General features: G+C 33.5%; 2 protein-coding genes and 1 long non-coding RNA gene across 3 annotated transcripts; all 3 read right to left on the bottom strand.

The window, feature by feature from the left end:
• Window positions 1-6484: 6484 nt before the first annotated feature.
• On the bottom strand, window positions 6485-10026 carry LOC108465773 (putative disease resistance protein At3g14460). Its single transcript, XM_053020747.1, has 2 exons — window positions 6981-10026; window positions 6485-6732 (listed from the first exon to the last, which is right to left on the bottom strand). The coding sequence occupies exon 1, from the start codon at window positions 9720-9722 to the stop codon at window positions 7056-7058; it is 2667 nt and encodes an 888-aa protein (XP_052876707.1). The 5' UTR covers window positions 9723-10026; the 3' UTR covers window positions 6485-6732; window positions 6981-7055.
• Window positions 10027-10126: 100 nt separating this feature from the next.
• Window positions 10127-11206, bottom strand: LOC128282140 (putative disease resistance RPP13-like protein 1). Its single transcript, XM_053020313.1, has one exon. The coding sequence runs from the start codon at window positions 11204-11206 to the stop codon at window positions 10127-10129; it is 1080 nt and encodes a 359-aa protein (XP_052876273.1).
• A 3098-nt stretch (window positions 11207-14304) lies between these two features.
• Window positions 14305-16438, bottom strand: LOC128282613 (uncharacterized). Its single transcript, XR_008272944.1, has 3 exons — window positions 16294-16438; window positions 15336-15377; window positions 14305-14453 (listed from the first exon to the last, which is right to left on the bottom strand). It is a non-coding gene; the product is annotated as an uncharacterized LOC128282613 (long non-coding RNA).
• Between the last annotated feature and the right edge of the window lie 4530 nt (window positions 16439-20968).

The raw sequence follows: 20968 nt of genomic DNA, 5'->3' as shown, positions 1-20968 counted from the left end.
CCTGTGCTTAATTCAAAATCTTGATGCTGAGAAAATATCAATGGCAGTTATAGTTTGTGAAGGAGAGAATAGGGCGTCTTGTCACCTACGACAATGTGCTTCAAAGAGAATGATACCCATGATGGTCAGTGCCTTTTTTTTCCCTTCCAGCTTCATTATAAATTTATAATTGTTTGTACGAGTTTCAGTTATCAAGGTAGGTTGGTGGTGAATTAACAGACTGATTCAAAGGTTTATATTAAGCTCTCACAGAGAAACATCTTTTGCAAAAGATATTTAACTATTCCATTCCACCATTCCCCTTCCATTCTATTTATTGTTTTGATTTTCTATTTTTTATATATTTGTAACGGAATCCTCTATTTATTGCAGCCAAGTAGTTGGATCTAAGGAGCTTGTACTCAGGGAAGCTTCTTCCTTTCACTGAAAAGAAGCATACCACTTTGCATACTGTGATGGGTTCAGATTGTATGATTTCTGATAATTGGAGTCAAGAAATTTGAACCATGCTTGATGTAAGTACAATATTCTTTTTGCAGTTCAAGTATCTTTATTTTGAATCAGAAGTGAATATTTGAGTTGTATATGTTGCAGTATTTCTCCTTTTCAGTGTTGGGTTTGCAAAAGAAGGAAATCAAGTCAAAGGACTCGAAGGCCACAATTTCTGGTCGAGTATGGTTCCGTGGAATGGCAAGAATAGGGAATTAGTTGTACATTTGTTTTCATGTCTTGGGTGGCCATGTTTCTCTCCCTATGTCGGAATCTGCCCACCTTAGGTTCATGAAAATGAATGTAAATTATCGAAAGCTAGTGTAAATTAATTTAACTCCTCCAAGTTAGCCTTTACATTGAGAACATACCATCTTCTTGCAGCTCGAAATTTGAAGTATTAAGGTGAAACCATGAACGTGGTCTTTGGTCTTAAGGATGCTGGTTTTAAAAGTTGCCTTTTTCCGACCTGTACGGGCCCAACCTGAGATCAGATTGGTAACAGTGTTGCTCGGAAAGTAACTATTTCATCACAAGAATAAATGGCCGGGTCTAATGTTGTGTTTCTTGTTGAAATATCTATATATTTTAAATTTAATTAGGTAGATAAATCTTATTTGGATAGATAAGTTTTATTCATATTCTAGAAATATTTTTATTTTATCTTTTAGTAGTTTACTAGAATAAGGGAACTATTTTCTTTTTATGTTTTAGTAGTTTATTAGAATAAGGGAACTATTTTCTCAATTAGGATTAGGACTTTTTTTTGTCTATTTAAGTTCAATTCTTTAGTTAATAAAAAAAGGTACAATTTTATTCAAAGCTCTCTTGAAATCTTTCATGGCATCTGAGCTAGGTTAAAATCTCTAGTAACATTATGGTTAAAACAGCCTTCACTGGAGATAAGAGATCCAGCAATCAAACAGAGGAAAAAAGTTCTACAGTTGAAACAACTATCGAGAGTACAATTACTCAAGGTACAGAGGCGTCTCACCTTTCTTTTCAACTGACATCTCACAAGTTGAATGGCAAGAATTATCTGGAATGGTCGTAGTCCGTAAAATTAGCAATTGATGGGCGCGGCAAGCTAGGTCATTTAAATGGAGAAGTTGAGCAACCACAGGTGGGTGATCCAAAGATGAGCAAGTGGAGGTCAGAAAATTCTATGGTAATTGCGTGGCTTACTAATTCCATGGAAGCTTTCATAGGTAAACCTTTTCTTTTTCTCCCAACTGCTAAAGATGTTTGGGACGCTGTGAAAGACACCTATTCAAATTTAGAAAATGCTTCACAGATTTTTGAGTTAAAAATAAAACTGTGGAAAGCTAGACAAGGGGAAAAAGAAGTTACTCTTTATTATAATGAGATGATGTCTCTTTGGCAAGAATTGGATCAGTGTTATAATGATGAATGGAGTGTCCCGGAGATGGAGTAAAAGCTATGAAAAAAGAAGAGAATGAAAGAGTTTATTTGTTTCTGGCTAGTTTAAATAAAGAATTTGATGAAGTGAGATCTCGGATCCTAGGGAAAAAATCGCTTCCAAAACTTCGTGAGATTTTTTCTGAGATTAAAAGAGAGGAGACAAGGAGAAAAGTAATGTTAAAGCCAGGGTTTGAAGCTAATGATGATAATTCTGCTCTTGTAACTATTAAAAATAATGATGATAGTGAAAAAAAGAAAAAACCTTGGTGCGATCATTGAAAAAAATATTGGCACACTCGTGAAACGTGTTGGAAGCTCCATGGGAAACCGACAAATGGAAGGAAAAAGAATGGCAATGGTCGTGGTTCACAATCAGGGGATAGCAGAGCTTTCCAAACAACTAATGGAAATTATGAAGGCCAAAGTTCTCTGGAAGGGTCTCTATTCACTAAGGAACAATTGGAGCATCTACACAAGTTTTTTCAATCACCACAATTTCGGATGAATTCTTCTATTCTTAACTCATCCAATAATCCTTCTTCCTCTTTTGCCCAATCAGTCTTGATTTTTATTTTTTCAGTGTCAAGCCTTGTAAAACAAACACATGGATCGTTGATTCTGGAGCTAGTGATCACATGACTAGTAGTCATTTTCTTTTTTCAACTTACACATCTTGCGCAGGAAACAAAAAAATCAAAGTAGCAGATGGGTCCTTCTCGGCAATAGCCGGGAAAGGCACTGTTAAAATTTCATCTTCCTTGGTTTTACATGATGTTTTACATGTGCCAAATCTAGCTTGTAATCTCATATCGGTTAATAAATTATCCCAGTCCTCAAATTGTCATGTTATATTTGACTCCTCTATGTGTAAGTTTCAGGACATGGTCTCGGGGAGGATGATTGGCAATGCTAAATAATTTGGTGGAATTTACTTTCTTGAAGACGACCATCTAAGTCAACCAACAACTACTTTATGTTTAAATTCTGTTTCTGATTTGATAAGGTTATGATTTGGCATTATAGGCTTGGACATCCTAATTTTTATTATTTAAGATATTTGTTACCTAATCTATTTAAAAATAAAAATCCTCCTTCATATCATTGTGAATTTTGTGAATTGGCTAAACATCATCGGTCATTCTTTCCACCTCAAAAATATAAAGCCTCCAAACCTTTTTCGTTATAGTGATGTTTGGGGACCTTCAAGAGTCTCGACTTTTTCAGGAAAACGTTGGTTTGTCACATTTATTGATGATCATACTCGACTTTGTTGGGTGTTTTTATTAAAAGATAAGTCCGAAGTTAAAAATGTGTTTCAGTCTTTTTATGCTATGGTGAAAACACAATTTGGTGTGAAAATAGAAGTATTTCGAACTGACAATGGTGGGGAATTTTTAGCGACCAATTAGGTATTTTCTTAACCACACATGGAATAGTCCACCAAAGTTCTTGTACAAATACACCACAACAAAATGGGATTGCAGAAAGAAAAAACCGACATCTTTTGGAAGTAACTAGAGCCTTGATGTTCACTAGGCAAGTACCACGTTATCTTTGGGGCGAAGCCTTGTTAACAGCTACATATCTTATTAATAGAATGCCCAGTAAAATTCTAAATTATAGAACTCCTTTTAGTCTTTTTAAAGATAACTTTCCTAACTCTAAATTGATTACAGATTTATCCCTCTGAGTTTTTGGGTGTAGTGTTTTTGTTCATCTTCACAACCAAGGTAAACTAGATCCTAGAGCAAAAAAATGTGTCTTTGTTGGTTATGCTTCTAATAAAAAGGGTTACAAATGTTATGATCCAATTGATAGGAAGATTATAGTTACCATGGATGTCACATTTGTTAAAACAAAATCTTATTTTCATTCTAATCTTCAGGGAGGGAATTATACTAAAGAAGATTCTATAATTGATCAAGAAGAGACTAGGAATATACAACATAGGGATTCTAATAATGGGGAAGGTGAATTTATAATTAACACAAAAATTAATGATGTTAATGTTAATGAAAAGGAGGATGAAGGTGTAGAGTCTGATCATGAAAATAAAGAACAAACAAAGGAGTTAATTGTTTACTCAAGAAGAAATCGAAATCAAGAAAGTGGAATCCACCAGATTCATCACCAAGAATCGACCATAGATCTGTCAAAAGCCCGTAAAGCTCATAATCCACCAATGAATTTTCGATTTAGATATTCCAATTGCCAAAAGAAAAGGTGTTAGAAATATTGTCAAATATCCCATGTCTAACTTTGTATCCTATAAAGCTTTATCTTCGACATTCTCAACCTTTGTTTCGTGTCTCGATACTGTCCAAATACCAAAAAATATGAAAGATGCTTTACGGGTTCACGAGTGGAAAGAGGCTATTTTAGAGGAGATCGTGCTCTTGAAAAAAGCAGTACATGGGAAACAATGGAATTACCAAGAGGGAAAAAAAGCGATTGGGCTGTAAATGGGTGTTCACAACCAAATTCAAACCAGATGGATCTTTAGATAGATACAAAGCCGGTTGGTAGCAAAAGGGTATACTCAAACATACGGGATAGATTATCTTGAAACATTTGCTCCAGTGGCCAAATTAAATTCCGTCAGAGTTCTTTTATCAATTGCTGTTAATCTTGATTGGTCTTTATAGTAACTAGATGTGAAGAATGCTTTCCTAAATGGAAAACTTGAAGAAGAAGTTTACATGGATCCTCCTCCAGGTTTTGAAGAAAAATTTGGAACTCGAGTATGTAAACTCAAGAAATCTTTATCTGATGCAAGCGGTCTCCTCGAGCTTGGTTTGAACGATTCACTCAAGTTGTTAAAAAACAAGGTTACTCACAAGGGCAAGCTGATCACACAATGTTCTATCGACATTCACAAAAAGGTAGAATAGCTGTTATTATAGTTTATGTCGATGATATCATTCTTACAGGAGATGATGTGGATGAAATAAGACGTCTCAAGGAGCATCTAGCATTGGAGTTTGAGATCAAAGACTTGGGTCCTTTGAAATACTTTCTTGGAATGGAAGTTGCTCGATCAAAGAAAGGTCTTGTGGTCTCTCAGAAAAAATATGTGATTGATCTTTTAAAAGAGGCTGGGATGAGTGGTTGCCGCCCAGCTGACACACCAATTGATCCAAATGTAAAATTTGAAAATAAAGAAGGTCGATTAGTTGATAAAGGCGTACCAAAGATTAGTTGGTAAGTTAATTTACTTATCACATACAAGGCCGGACATAGCTTTTGCGAGAAGCTTAGTGAGTCAATTTATGCACTCCCAATGGAGGAACATGAAGAAGCGGTGTTTGAATTCTAAGATACTTGAAGAGTTCACGGAAAGGGCTTTTCTTCAAGAAATCCGAACAAAGAGGAATTGAAGCTTATACAGATGCAGATTAGGCGGGCTCAATAATGCACAAAAGATCTACATCGGATCTTGTACATTTGTTTGGGAAACCTTGTGACTTGGCGAAGCAAAAACAAACTGTTGTAGCAAGAAGTAGTGCAGAGGCTGAGTTTAGATCAATGGCTCAAGGAATTTGTGAAATGGTTTGGTTAAAAGAATTATGGAAGAGTGAGAAACCAATAACTTCACCAATGAAGTTGTCTTGTGATAGCAAAGCGCCATTAGCATTGCTCACAACCCATCCAACATGATGAGAACTAAACATGTTGAGATTGATAGACACTTTATCAAGGAAAAGATTGAAGAAGGCTAAGTGTGCATGCCGTTTGTTCCTTCAAAACAACAGATTAACGACATACTCACCAAAGGACTCTCTAAGACAAGCTTTGATTTTCTTGTAAGCAAGTTGGGCATGATTGATATATATGCACCAACTTGAGGGAGGGTGTTGAAATATGTATATATTTTAAATTTAATTAGGTAGATAAATCTTATTTGGATAGATAAGTTTTATTCATATTCTAGAAATATTTTATTTTATCTTTTAGTAGTTTACTAGAATAAGGAACTATTTTCTTTTTATGTTTTAGTAGTTTATTAGAATAAGGAACTATTTTCCCAATTAGGATTAGGACTTTTTTGTCTATTTAAGTTCAATTCTTTAGTTAATAAAAAAAGTACAATTTTATTCAAAGCTCTCTTAAAATCTTTCATTTCCTCTTACCTTACTTGGCTTCTCTGAGGCATGAACAACTTAGTGCAGAGAACATGTATGATGGAGCTTGATGACTGCAGTGTCCATTTTTTTTTTTTGGTATTCTACATGTCTGTTTTACGATCTATATTTGAGATTTGGGGTTGTCTCTCTAACAATGTCACCTCCAAATTTTAACTCGCGTTTCTCTTTGAGGATGTAATATGTCTTATTAATCCTCTCAACACTAGTTGATTTACAGCATCCATCTTTAGCACAGTTAAATATTAGGATTACAAGCTCCGTCTATGATGCCTCGTTAAGAAAGCAGAGTATAGCTTCAGCGGAGATGGCCTCACGTATTCAAACCTAATTGGAGTTCGGATATGGGAAAAACACTCTGTTGTCCCTTCATTTGGCTGTTTTTTTATCAAATTGCTCTCTGCTAGTTGCACTGTAAGTTACTTGTGTCATTTATACTTTAATAGGACTTCCCTTAGCAACTATAACATGAAAGAGTGGCTACAAGATCACAATTTTCAACCACCACAATAAATACATTACTTTAGCTATCGTCAACTGATAATAAAAAATGAGAGTCAGGAAATTCCAACAACAGAGATCGACTTTGAAGCTGAGATTCAGGAGCTGGAACCACTGCTAACAAATTTGACCATGCAAAACTAGCATATACAAGTCTTGTAGTCACTTTCATAAGTGTCTGCAAACAAAAATTCAAAGTGTAAATAGCTATGAAAGACGAAAAGTTTATTGTACAATAGAAGGATTTCAGAAGTTATCAAATATATAAACAGTTTTTATTTTCCTTTTTTTGTTTTAGTTGAAGTATCCTTCATGTTTTTTTTTTTATAGTTTATGAAGGTTAATCCTTTTGGATTTATGATTATCTTTCTTGGTAATATTATATTCCACGAATCAGTAGTTATAATGAAATTTAAATAGACATACCTGCGACTTTGATTCAAAAACAGAATCAGCTGAAGCATCAACAGAATAATTCAAGCCTCCCAACTTTCACATCTTTTAGTTTGAAATGTAGACAAAAGGTATGTGGGCTATGTTGGACCAGTCGGGTCCTTCTTCCTTTTTGCATCGTTCTTTTAGCACCGGACATTTATGAATTTGTAGCAGCAAAAGCGAAGACAGCATGTTCTTTCCAAGAAGAGACTTGAGATTTGGGCAATCATAGATGAACAACCACTCCAGAGAGGTGAGGTTACGAAATCCATAGGAGGATAGGCTTTCCAGCTTTGGGAATCCATAGATGCAGAGACGGGTAAGAGTGGGGGGCAGTGTGATTCCTAACTCATCTTGTGGAAACGATTCCGCATCTCGACACCCATTCTCTATCCAGAGATATTTAAGAGAAGTAAGCCTATGCAATCCCCACTCAATTATTGGCTTACAAATATTAGGTCCTTCAACATTAAGTGATAGGAGGTTGGTAGGAAGGCCTTCGACAGGGAAAGATGTCACATTTGGACACTTTGTTATTGTTAACTCTTCTAGAGAGTTGAAGCAGTACATATTCTTAGGTAGAGTTTGGAGCAGTTCACAACTTCGGAGGCGGAGGACTTTGAGGTTTGTGGTGGGTAAACCACTCTCCGGAAATGAAATCAAATTTGAACAACTTGATATGCATATACTCTGGAGATGCTTGAGCTTGCTCAATCCTTGAGGTAATTCCTTGATATTATCACAGGAACTTATATGAAGTAATTCAAGAGAGGAGTTATCTTGCATTTCTTGGGCTACCAACTCTAGCTTTTGGCACCAGCTTATGGTAAGTTGTTTAAGGGTGGAAGGTAACTCACTTCTGTTTATTCTCTTTAGAGATTCACAATCGGAAATAACCAACCGCCGAAGAGCACATGCATTGCTAGAGTTCACATTCCCTCCTCCATCTAACAACAAACATTGCAATTTTTTGCAAGAGCGAATACTCAGCACTTTCAAATTCAAAGGCAAATTGCTCCCTGTAAGAGAAATCAATTTTGGGCAATTGTTAAGCTTTATCACCCTAACTGATGTGAGGCAGTGTAAGGTTGTTGATAGCTTTTCTAGCCTTTCACAATTCCTTATCATCAGTTTCTCAATGTTGTAAGGGATCTTCAATTGCATGGATTCTTGTCTTTCCTCTTCTGCTCCTATGGAGGCAAGTTGCGGACAAGTAGAAATTCTTAAAATGCCGAGAGACATAGACTGAGTAAGACATCTCCAATTGTTCTCTCGGAAAGAAAACAACTCCTCACAATCATCAATCTCAAGAGATTCCACTTTTATTGGTCTTAACCTCATGCATTCCACTGCACAAGTGAACTTAGGAATGCACGAAAATAAAACTCTTTCTAATGAACTGTCATTTGCAAAGCCTTTATACACTACCTCATGGCACCTATGAATTTCTATTTCTGAAAGCATTGGAAAGCCTTGAATGGAAATTATCATCTTCTTACAGTCGCGAATTGTAAGTTTCTCCAAAGAAGGAAGGTATTCCGGTATACTCCCCAACAATGAAGGACAACTTTGAATAAGGAGTTCACGAAGTTTAGGGAATTTCCTAGCTTCCTTGTCAACTTCAAAGAAGTTCCAGTTCTCCCATTCAGGCATGTCGACAAACTCTAGAATATCCAATGAAGGAAATGCTATCTTCGTGTTCTCTCCAAAGAACTCATCTCCTACACTAGTTACACTTTCCAATCTCCTAATGCATGCCATCTTCAACAATGGCAACTTCCCAATTGATGGCAGTGATAATAAATTTGGACAATCATCAATGCATAAAGATTGTAAACCATTGAAGGACGAATCTCCTACCCAATTTGCCAGCATTGCACCACAGTAGTACTTAATGGTAAGCTCCTTGAGGTTTTTTGAAGGTTGAAGTCCATCCAACACTTTTTTCTCGACTTCTTTTATTCTATTCTCAAATTTTCGAGCTGATGACCATTCAAACTGAAATTCCAACTTTTCAAGTCTTGACTTATCACATAACTTAGCCATCCATGCATCTCGAGGTTCAACAATATTCTGTAATCCTAAAATACAAAGTTCACCCTTGAGATTTGACAAATCCTTTAACTCCTCTATTTGATATCCCTTGCCTTTACCCAAAACAAAAACGGAAAGTGTTTGAAGATTAGTTAGCATGCTAAAATTACTTGGCATACCTTCTAACCTATCTGCACCAGTCATATCAAGATGGCATAAGTTGACTAGCTTTTCCATCTCTGAAGGTAGCTTCTCTAGGTATTTACATTCCTTCAATAGGAGGGTTTCTAAATTATAGAGGGTACTTACTGACTCAGGCAAGCTTTTTATAGAAGTGTGAGAAAAATTTAGGTACCTTAAATGTTTCAAATCTTTCAAAAAATCTGATAACCTGGTGATATGGTACCCTTCTAAAGAAAGCGCTCTTAAGCATCTTAAATTTGGCAACAAATACATTAGAACATCATTGGTCAAAAAGCTATAGGTTATATGGCTTTGACAATTATCGCATAACCTCAATGGCAAAAAGGTTCGTAAATGTTGCGCTTCATAAATGCCTTCAAATTTTTTGATGCCATCATACTCATTGGCAATGTAAGATAAGTGACGAGCATGCTTCGAAATTTGTTGATTACCCTCTATCTTAAAGCATATTTCTCCAGCAACTGATTGAGCCAAATCATTAATAAGGTCATGCATAACGAATCGAGAATTGTCTTTGATGGATATTTGCAAAAGGGACCTGGATACTAGATCTCTGAAGTACTTGTGACCCAAATCATCAGTGATTTGTTTTTCTGGTGCTTCCTGTAGAAACCCTTGTGCTCTCCATAGCAAGATTATTTCTTCCTTTTCAAACTCGTAGTCCTTGGGAAAAATGGCGCAATACGCAAAACATCGCTTCAAATGCAGAGGAAGATGATGGTAGCTCAATTGTAGAGCTGGGATTATACCAGATTGATGTTCTGATAGCTTCCATATCTCACTCTTTAATACATCTTCCCAAGCATCAAGGTCGACATTAGTGCGCAATAGGCCACCAAGGGTTTTAGCAGCCAAAGGCAAACCATTGCATTTTCTCACTATTTTCTTAGCAACTTCTTTTAGGTTTGGATGTCCTCCAAAGTCCCTTGCTCCCAATGCATGTTGAGCAAATATAGACAAGCAAGCATCATCTGACAAACCTCTAAAGAATGAGCATGGAAAGCACCCATTGTTGATGAAACACCATGATTTCTTGTTGTCACAATAACTTTGCTTCCTTTCGTCTTTGTTAAAAATGGAGATTGTAAAATGGTCCAGTTATGATAATTCTCATTCCATACATCATCCAAAACAATCAAGAATTTTTTCTCCTCCAACTCCCTCTTTAACTTTTCCTGAAGCGTATTTAGATCATCATTACATGGTTTGGACGTAATTGACGGCAAGATTTCTTTTGTTATCCTCCTAACATCAAAATCATCCGAGACACAAACCCATGCTTTGAGGTCAAAATGTTTTCGAATGGAAGCATCATTGTAAACAAGCTGGGCAAGGGTTGTCTTACCAATTCCACCCATCCCAACAATGGGAATCACAAAATTTCCTTCATTATCACTCTTCAAGAGCAAATCAAGCACTGTTTGTTTGTCTTTGTCTCTGCCATACACATGGCATTCAATCTCCATAGAAGTAGGATGCAGCCTTTCATCTAATCTTTTGGGTCTTTCGGAACCAATCACTTTAAACTGTAGCTGGTGTTTTTGAGGTTCCAACTCTTTCAGTTTGGTTGTCAGATCTTTTATCTTGGACATCATATCTCTATGAAACATAAAAACATTGAATGAATCAGGGATGAGTTTGGGTCTCTTACTTGAACTGCCTCGACGTTCCATCATGAAATTGAACTTACAAATATCGGTTTCAAACTCGTCCAAAACATCCTCCACATCGTACGCCAAGTTTTGAAGGTTGGTCAACCAGATTTTCACAGACTGCTCTTTCAACTGTCTCTCTTCAGCATCATCAAGCACCGCACGGATCGCCTTCAGCTCCTCCTTCAACTTCTCGATCATCTCTTGAACCTCTTTTTCAGTAGGGAATTGCAGGAAGTCGGACAAGGCCAACTTGTCAAGGAGAAAGTCGATGACCTTGGAAACAACAACTTCTCGTATAGCTGCCAAGGCCTCAAGCAAAGGCATCTTGCGTTCTTGCAAGAAATATGAAGACAAAATGAGAGTAGAAAAGGTTGAGAAAAATAACGATTAATTGTTTGTTGTTGTTGCAGGATGGCCAATTATGCTGCTGATTTAGCTTGGTTGCATGCTGGTTTGATTTAGTCCAAATGTAGCTCCATATTGTTTAGTTTGAACCTTAGTTTACTTATGCACTGAATTGTGAAGTTGTGTGATTTTGAAGATAGTCAGCGGTAGTAGTTAGCATTCCGTGATGTTTGACTTTGAAAAGATGTAACTCTTGATAAAATTGATGTGAGATTAGTTTTGTATGTATTCTTCTGCTTGTTTTTCATCTTGTTCTCTGTTTTCTCTCCTTCAACATTAACAGTTGTACACATAAACCAAGTAAAGTAATACAAATCAATTCACAGTGACAGATAATTTTTTACAAACGGACCACCGTTCCGTTCAAGTTAAATAATAATATTAGTATATAATTATTATTGTTTTTTGAAAACCATTGTGACCAAACTTCCATATAAAAAAAAAAAAAAGAAAGCAGTTAAAAACTGGCCACAATTTAAAACTACAAATATATTTACCAATTAAATTTGGGGAATTGACTAAGAATAATAAATTAATTAATGAGGACAAAATAAAAGAAAGGAAAATGGCAATGCATGTGCCCACTATATTATAAAATGTTTATTTTTAATTGCTTATTGTTTCTAATGAAGAACCTTTTCATTTTTAATCAACAAATTTGCTTCTTGGCCTGAAATCATCATGTAATTCCATTGATTCCTTAGCTCCATCTTTGCATTTTGTTTATTTATTTTTATTATAGTACAAAAAATAATTAATAAGCCAAAGAGTTATGTTGCGAAGGAGCTCAGCTTTTGATAGGTTATTTTAAATTTTTATATTTGATTTGGGGTAGAATATAAATTTAATTCACAAAATTATTATTTTTTTTTCTTTTTGATAAAACTTGAATAATAAATATAATTAATGCAACTCAAATTCGAACACGTGAGACGGTGGATGCCGTTGATCATTATGCCATCACATAGAATTTTTATAAAATTATCTTTAATCATAAATAAATATCAACAAAGAGATAAATGATAACTATGGAAATAGAGAAATTTTTATAAAATTGTCTCTAGTTCGGTGTTATTTGGGACTTTGTTCCCTTTTTAGTTGCTTATTGCGTTAAGATTGTGGTTCTTTGATTGATCACCTTTGGGCTTATAAGGTATGACCCCTCCCTTTGTTCTAATTATTTTTGCATGGTATTAGAATTTGGGTGTCTTGTGCCTGAGTGCCGAGAGTGGGCCTTTTCTGTTGCCCAATTTGTCAACCACTTTTGTTTGATGGGGCTCCATTTCTGTACCACTAGTGATATGGCATGACAGCCCTTTTCTTTTTTTTTACATGATTGAATTTCTATTGCTTGTTATATTTTTATATATATATTTTTGCTTTTATTGTCTTTTTCTTATAATTTTTTAAGTTTATATCAATTTTATTTTTAAATTTTAATAATTTTATATTTTTTATGGAAAAATATTAGATTAAATCAAAGTTAAAACATATCATCATTTGATTAGCCCGTCAATTTATTTTAAAGTTCAATGTGGTCAATGATGAAAATCATTAACAAATTAACAAAGGGACTTAATTGAATTTTTTTAAACAATAACTAGGGATTAATTGGGTGCGAATATAATATAAGGAGTTGATTGATTTTTTTTTTGCATTTTCTTAAGGACTTTTTTATATATACAGTTTATTTATAGTTATAAATGTAATTATATTTATGATTATATTTGTAACTTTAAAAGAAAATTTAAAAATAAATAAATAGATAACTTATTTTGGAAAAAAATAGTAGGATGATTTAATTATAGGATAAACTACATTACATTAATAGTCACGTAATTATCAAGATATCACTATTTTGGGTACCAATGACTTAACTTCACATTTTTTTTACTCACTAACGTTTTAGACATTTCGCCCTTTAAAATTTATAATTTGTAAGTTAGTATAGTAAAATTACCATTTAATTCCAAATATAATAAAAATTTAATTTAATCTATTTAAAAATATAAACAATTTTAACTCTAGACCAAATATAAAACAAAATTTTTTTCTCAACTTTGTACTTACAATCCAACTTCTCCTCAAGAAAATTGGAAAAATTATAATTTTTATATAAATTTCAGATTTTATTATATCTTTTATAAATTTTATAAGTTTATATAAATTTTAATATTTTTAAAATATTTTTATTTTAATAATTTTATAATTTTATGGGAAAATATTAGATTAAATCAAAACCGATATATGTCACCATATGATTAGTCAATCAATTTATTTTAACACCAACATGATCAATGATGAAAATCGTTAACCAATGGAACTTAATTGATTCTTTTTATATGTCCTTAAGGTTTTTTTTTTTTTTTGACATATAAGCTTTATTTATAGTTATAACTGCAATTATATTATAACATTTTTAAAAGAAAATTTTAACAATAAATAAATAGATAATTTATTGTGAAAAAAAAAAAGTAGTTAGATGATTCATGATTATAATTATAGGATAAATCATATCAATAGTCACGTAACTCTTAGCATGTCTGTAGCACCCCAAACCCGGCCCAGAAGTTATGGCCGGATCCGGCATGCCACATCAAAAACGTAAAAAAAAAAAATTCCATTCTAAGTCTAGAAAATCGTACTTGATGTTCAAAAGATTAATTCATTAAGGGTTAAACTGAATGGAAGCTGTGCACCAGGTAGGAAACCGGAAAAGAGATGGTGAGTCCATCGGACTGCTTAAGTACCAAGCTCCTTTCGGATCCAATTCTAGACATGCATACCGCCATTGCCACACCTTAACGTCATGGATATTTCTAGGAAACCGATTTGATTAAGTCATTTTTAGGAAAAGTGATTAATTTTGGAAAATACTTTCATTGCGGAAGCTTTGCTTGTTTCGTGTTATTTTGAAATCAACTGTTGTTTTTGAAAATGCGCCCTAAAGCTATCCAATTTCAACAGTTAAAATAAGTAATACCTATCTTAGTAATACATATTAAAACCATTAAAAATAATTAAGCGGCCTTATTACATTTAAAAACCCAAAACTTCAAACGTAAATAAAAGGATGTCCAGTTCACCAGAAGAAAATCAAACTTTCAGAACGGGTGGCCACTCCGAATTCCCTCACAGCTCTAAGCCCACTATGGTTGGGGATTTCCTGCGTGGATGAAAATAAAAGGGTGAGTTTGGGGAAACTCAGTGTGTAAGGAAAACCCATTCAAAGCCCAAGTCAGCTCAAGCCTATTGGGCCTAAGCCCATTCAGGTAACAGTGGTACTGGGCCAGAGCCCTTTTCAGATTACAATAAACTGGGCCTTAGCCCCTTATTCAGATAACAGTATGGCCCATAGGCCCATTTCAAAATACATGCAACATCAATAACATATGCAAGCCCATTTGGGGAGACTACTCAACCCACCAACCACTACACTCCACCCGTACCAGCCATACACTCCATGTGGGGATAGCTCAACCCACCCACCTCCAAAGATTCTTGACCTTTGCTTTTGCCGATTAACGATAAATTGAGGCAAAGCCTCCAGTACGTGGACAAGCCACTTTCAGTACTTCCTCCGTCAATATCCCAATCCCATGCATTAGATAATAACAACATGGCATGCAGTAAATAACAACAGTCAAACATGCATTTAGGTCAATTTAACCCTAGGGTATTTGGAAATTTATCTACTAGGGGTAAAACTGTAAATTTTCCACTTTTAAAGGTATTTCAGTAATTTATCTATTTTAGGGTTTTTCATGCATATTCCTACTTTTCACGTACTAACAGAATCACTACAGAGGATTCTTACCGAATTGGGCCCGTTGGCCCATCATTCCAATTTTGGCCCATTAAGCCCAAAAATATCGAAGGCACAGAAATCATGCACTTTGCGGTCCAAACATTGCAGCTTACCAAAACATTAATCGATTTACCTCACGAGCATTCGCTTTTCGCAAATCTACAAAATACGGTTTTCGGCATTTCGGCTTTTCGACTTTTGCCGATCCAGACTAAGAAAGAGGGTGTTAGTTACACACACCTATTTGCGACGATATGCTGACGAGATCCACACACGAAATGCCTACAATTGGATTACTAACACGTTAATCTAACTATTCAAATACGAACTACGTATTAACCCCTTACAATATTTAGCCAACCACACCTACAGATCATAGTAAGCTTATAAGAAATAAATAAGCAACTCATTAACAAATTTTTGTCAATGTTTACCACATAATCATAATTTCACTACAAGCTGTCTTCCTGAGCAACAGTCACTAAATCATTTATAACTGGAGCTACGAAACTCCAAATCAAGTGCCGTTAATTTTCCCTAAAAATATACTCATATATCTTCTATCCATAAAATTTTCAGAATTTTTGGTTTAGCCAATCAATACCAGAATTTTCTCAAAGTTTCCCATGTTTCACTGTTTGACTAATCTGACCACCCTTCATTACAAATCAAATTTCTTATTGTACAGAATTCAAAATATGTTCTTGTTTATTTCATTAGAAACTAGACTCAATAAGCTTTAATTACATAATTTATTCAACTTCTAATTCTTCTCCCACAATTTATGGTGATTTTCCAAATTCACGTTACTGCTGCTGTCCCAAGCAGATTTATTACCAAATCACTCTTTCACACATACCTTGCATGCATGTTATTTAAACATGTATATCACCAATCAATCATTACATATCTATGATTTTACTTAAGTATAATCTCCATTTCATCATTTTAAAGCACAACATGTTAGCTGATTTTTCCCTTTAACATCTAAGGCACATGCATGCTCATTTGTTTGGCTCAACTTCACCTATCTTCCATTTTTCATCAAAAGAACATGAAACAACAACCATTTCCTTCATTTTAATTCATGACTAAATGCTCACAACACAACTAAAAATCAAAATATACTTCAAGAGTTAAGGTAGAATCAAGAAGAACTCATGAACCTCAAAATAGAAGCAAGGTACCAAGAACTTACCTTCAATTTTCCTCCTCCTAATGACCGAATACTCAAGAGCTTTCTCCTCTCCTTTCTCTTCTCTAACTTTCAGCTATGATGAACAAAAATGGACAAAACTTTGTTCTTTTCACCCCTTTTTCTTTTAATAAAACTTCAAATTTCATCCATTTAATTCTTTAATACAAAAGACATGAAATTCTTATCATGAAACATTTACCTAACCCATTATCATGAAACATTTACCTAACTCATTATCATGGAACATTTACCTAACCTATTATCAATTTGTATCAATTTGTACCATAAATTATGGATATCAAGTGTACATTTTGTCTACAACAACATGATGGCTGGCCACTTCATGTAAAATGGGAGGTTTGTCATGCAAATCCTCCTATTTTGCACTCCTATTTATTTGGCCACTTCAATTTAGCCTATAGCATTTTCAAACATTTTCACATAGGTCCTATTTCATCATTTCACCCCCTTTTTCTTATGGAACAAAAATTAACTAAAATTGCCGAGTTCTATCTTAAGTTTGAGCCTTCTAGAGGCCCACTAACATAATTAAACCTATGCCAACATTCACAGGATTCTCGAAAATTGGGGCGTTACAATGTCATTATTTTGGACACCAATAGCTCAACTCTCAAAAAAAGTTTACTCACTAATGACATAAACATTTAGCTCTTTGAAATTTATAATTTTTAAGTTTGTACATGGTAAAATTATAATTTAATTTTAAAATAATAAAATTAATTTAATTTTTAAAATTATAAAAATATAAACTATTAAAATAACAAAATTATATTTTAACTCTAATAAAAATATATAACTTAATTCTACTTTTCCCCAACAATCAAATTTCATCTTCAAGAAAATTTAAAAACAATTCCTTTTATTTCTCAAAAATATTTATAGAAGCGAATTTAATAATTAATTCTCCGTATTTTTAAACCTGTTAAAAAAAGGTAAATACTGTAATTGGAAAACAGCTTTTGACAGCTAATAATAATAGTAAAAAGGGGTCTACATTTTGTGGGATAAAGAAATGTAGAGTACATGCGTCACCTGGCTTGGCTCCTACTGAAACTAATAATAAAAAGTGTGCAAATGGGTGGTGGAGTTGAGTTCCCCTTATCTAATTGTATTTTTATAGTTATTCGAATTATATTTGTAATTATTTTTTGTAATTTTAAAAGAAATTTAAAATAATAAATAGATAAAATTTAAAAGAAATAATGAAATGATACATTATTATAATTATAGGATAAACTCCATCAATAGTCACATAATTATTTATATATTATTATTTTGGGCATCAATTACTTAATTTCAAAAATATTTTATATATTCGTTAATGTTATAGACATTTGATATTTTATTCACTCTTTCATTAAATTATTAATAGAATGTTGAGATGGTCCCTTTTATTAGTATAATAATAAATTTAGTTCTTTAGGGTTTATTTCGATAACACAAAGTAATTAAATGGAAGTGTAACTACTAGAATAGTAATTATACTCACTTGTTTGTAATTACAAAGAATTGAAATTACTTAGACGTGTTTGGTTGGCTATGGTGCTTGTGTTAGGCACGATTTTCTTAAATGGTATCATACTAGTGATATAGAACAAGAAAACTTTTTGTATTTGTATAATCAACATTAACCTTGCAATATTTGAGTTTAGAGGCCAAACAGTTTCTAGCTTTAACTATAAAAACTTTTATAAACTTAATTTAGAAAATACTTATTCTAAGTTATATCCCTTTTCATAATACATAAATTAAGTCAAAATAATATAAAAGGTATAATATATAACATGCCACATCCCAAAATTGGGCTTAGAAGAATAGGAGTAAAAATTTAGATTTTTAGTTTTTTTTTTTGGTGGATTGATTTTTAGTATTTTTTTAACATAAGGTCGGGGAATTAGAATGCCTTCAAATTTATTTTTGTTAAAAGTTAACAGGAATGAGTTTGTTAGTTTAGTGGTAAAGCCTTAGAGTACTCACTTATCCCAAATTCAAACCTTTAGTGTGCCTTCAAATAAAAAAAAATTTCCTTATTTTTACTCCACAAAAGTGTTGAAATTTCAAAGTATCTAGGCAAAAATTGTTTTTTTACTTAGTCCTCAAAGAAGATAATCAACTTTCTCTTCCAAATTAAGGTTTTTGTGCTTTTCAAAATCAAGTGTGGGATCTAAACCTAAATCTTTGTGTATAATTGAAAATATTAGGAAGTAGAGGACTCGCGAACCTAGGAAGAACCCTTGTAGGTGTGAGCCCATGTGCGAGCCTATAGTTATATAGGATAGTCTAATAAAAGGAAAAGAATAAAAATGAAATTAAAGAAAAAAAGATGCAACCCATAGAAATGAAATCTAGATCATAATGAGAGACTCCTTTCTTTTGTTTTTATTCATAAAGACAGAAGCTAAGACGAAAAAAAGAATCGACCCTTCGAGTAATATTCCACCAAACTGCCTGAGAAAACTGAGAGTAAGAGACACATAAATATGTTATGGAATACCCATTTATATTGAATTGCGAATACAGAAATGATAAAATATTTTCTGATTAGACCAAATAAAAAATAATATAGGTCTCCGATAGAGACGAAAGACGATAAACAAACAAGAAAATAGGTAAAGACCCTTCGATATAAGAATCTATATTTATATCTACTAAATTCAATGGTTTCGCATAAAAAGAAAGCAAATAAATAAACGAAAGAAAATAAACAAATGAAAGAAGGGGGAAAGGGGGGAAAGGAGGGAGAAAAAGGGAAGGAGGGGAATCCTAATGAGATCCTGATCTTAAGACATAAGAGAGGATATGACGAAATTGGTAGATGCTACAGACTTAACTGGATTGGGCCTTGATATGGAAAATAAACATGAATGAAGGTTCAGCAAGCGAGAATAGAAAAAAGGAAAGGATAGGTGCAGAGACTCAATGGAAGCTATTCTAACAAATAGGGTTGACTGTTGGTAAAGGAATCCTTATATCGAATATCGAAACTCTAGAAAGGATGCAAGATATACCTATTTTTTTATAGGTATACTTATGAAAAACTATCTCAATAAAGACAAACCGAACCCGTATTTTTTTTATTTCTATTATATTATATGCAAAATCAATTTATAATTATATGAAAATATGAAAAATAAAAAGAATTGTTGTGAATCGATTCCAAGTTGAAGAAAGAATTGAATAGAATAGTCATTAATCAAATCATTCATTCCATAATCTGATAAATATTTTGAAAAACTGATTAGTCGGATGAGAATAAAGATAGAGTCCCGTTCTACATGTCAATATCAATACTGACAACAATGGAATATTTTATAGTAAGAGGAAAATTCGTCGGCTTTAAAAATCGTGAGGGTTCAAGTCCTTCTATCCCTAACCCCAAAAAGCCCGTTTGCTGTCTATTTATTTTATCCTACCCTCTTTGTTAGTGGTTCAAAGTTCCTTATGTTTCTTATTCATCCTATTCTTTGCCGTTTTACAAGCGTATCCTAGCATAGCAGAATTTTGTTCTCTTATCACAAGTCTTGTGATATAGTGTGATATATTGTGATATATATATATATATATATATATATATATATATATGATATACATAGAAATCTCTTGAGCAAGGAATACCTATTTGAATGATTCATAATACATATGATTACTCATATGGAAATTTACCAATTCTTCTTTTTGAAGATTCAAGAAATTCATGTTCGAGACTTTTAATTTAATACTTTTTTTTTTCATTTTTAATTGACATAGACCCAAGTTATCTAGTATTATAAGGATAATGCGTCGGTAGTGGTTGGGATAGCACAGTTGGTAGAGCAGAGGACTGAAAATCCTCGTGTCACTAGTTCAAATCTGGTTCCTGGCATATGATTAATTTGTATGAGTATCAGCCCTAGCATGTGTGAACCCCTTTGTATGTAACCCTCCATTGTATAAGAAAATCCCTTGTATACAAACCACCTATATGTGCCAGCCCTTGCTAGCAAACCCCCTACAGCGAAACCATAAGTAAGAACATAAAAGATTCTTCATGCGAACACTTAGTATGTCCATGCAAACCCTATATGAATATCATGCAAACTCTATGTGTTTATATGTACAAACCCTACATGTACTATTAAGCGAGCCCTAAATTGTTATTACATGTGAACCTTAGGACATTACATGCAAACCCCAATTATTATGTGCAAACCTTATATTATTGTTCATGTGAATCAACTGTTGATTAGTACATGCGAACCACTATATTTGTGAGTCATATTATTACATGCGAGTCAATACTTGCGAGTCATAATATTACATGCTTTTTCTTTGTAGGTACCTAGGTGTGAGCCCTACCTGTGAACCCAAATATGTGTTAGATATCTAGGGCTGATAATTTACATGAAAATCCTTTACATGTGACACTTTTTTTTTTACTTGCACAAATTATATGTAAATATATGAAATTGATATGCATGAATGTATAAACACAAGCCATAAATCCTAAGTACGAAATATTGAATGTAGAATCAATTGATGATAAAAAAAAATAAACATGCTAAATATATGTGCATAATTACATGAAATTGGGTATGAAGGACAAAGGAGTTCCGTAGAAGACAGTGGCAATTTAAGTCCACATCGAAAGTCAGTACTATACGAAGTAGGCAGCAAT

Source organism: Gossypium arboreum, chromosome 10 (genome assembly GCF_025698485.1).
Source record: "Gossypium arboreum isolate Shixiya-1 chromosome 10, ASM2569848v2, whole genome shotgun sequence".
NCBI classification, from domain to species: domain Eukaryota; kingdom Viridiplantae; phylum Streptophyta; class Magnoliopsida; order Malvales; family Malvaceae; genus Gossypium; species Gossypium arboreum.
This window is presented reverse-complemented; position numbering and strand designations above follow the sequence as displayed.

What these genes read in the sequence shown, in the direction of transcription:
- LOC108465773 (XM_053020747.1), bottom strand. Translation starts at nt 9,722, where the DNA reads ATGCATGACCTTATTAATGATTTGGCTCAATCAGTTGCTGGAGAAATA.
- LOC128282140 (XM_053020313.1), bottom strand. Translation starts at nt 11,206, where the DNA reads ATGCCTTTGCTTGAGGCCTTGGCAGCTATACGAGAAGTTGTTGTTTCC.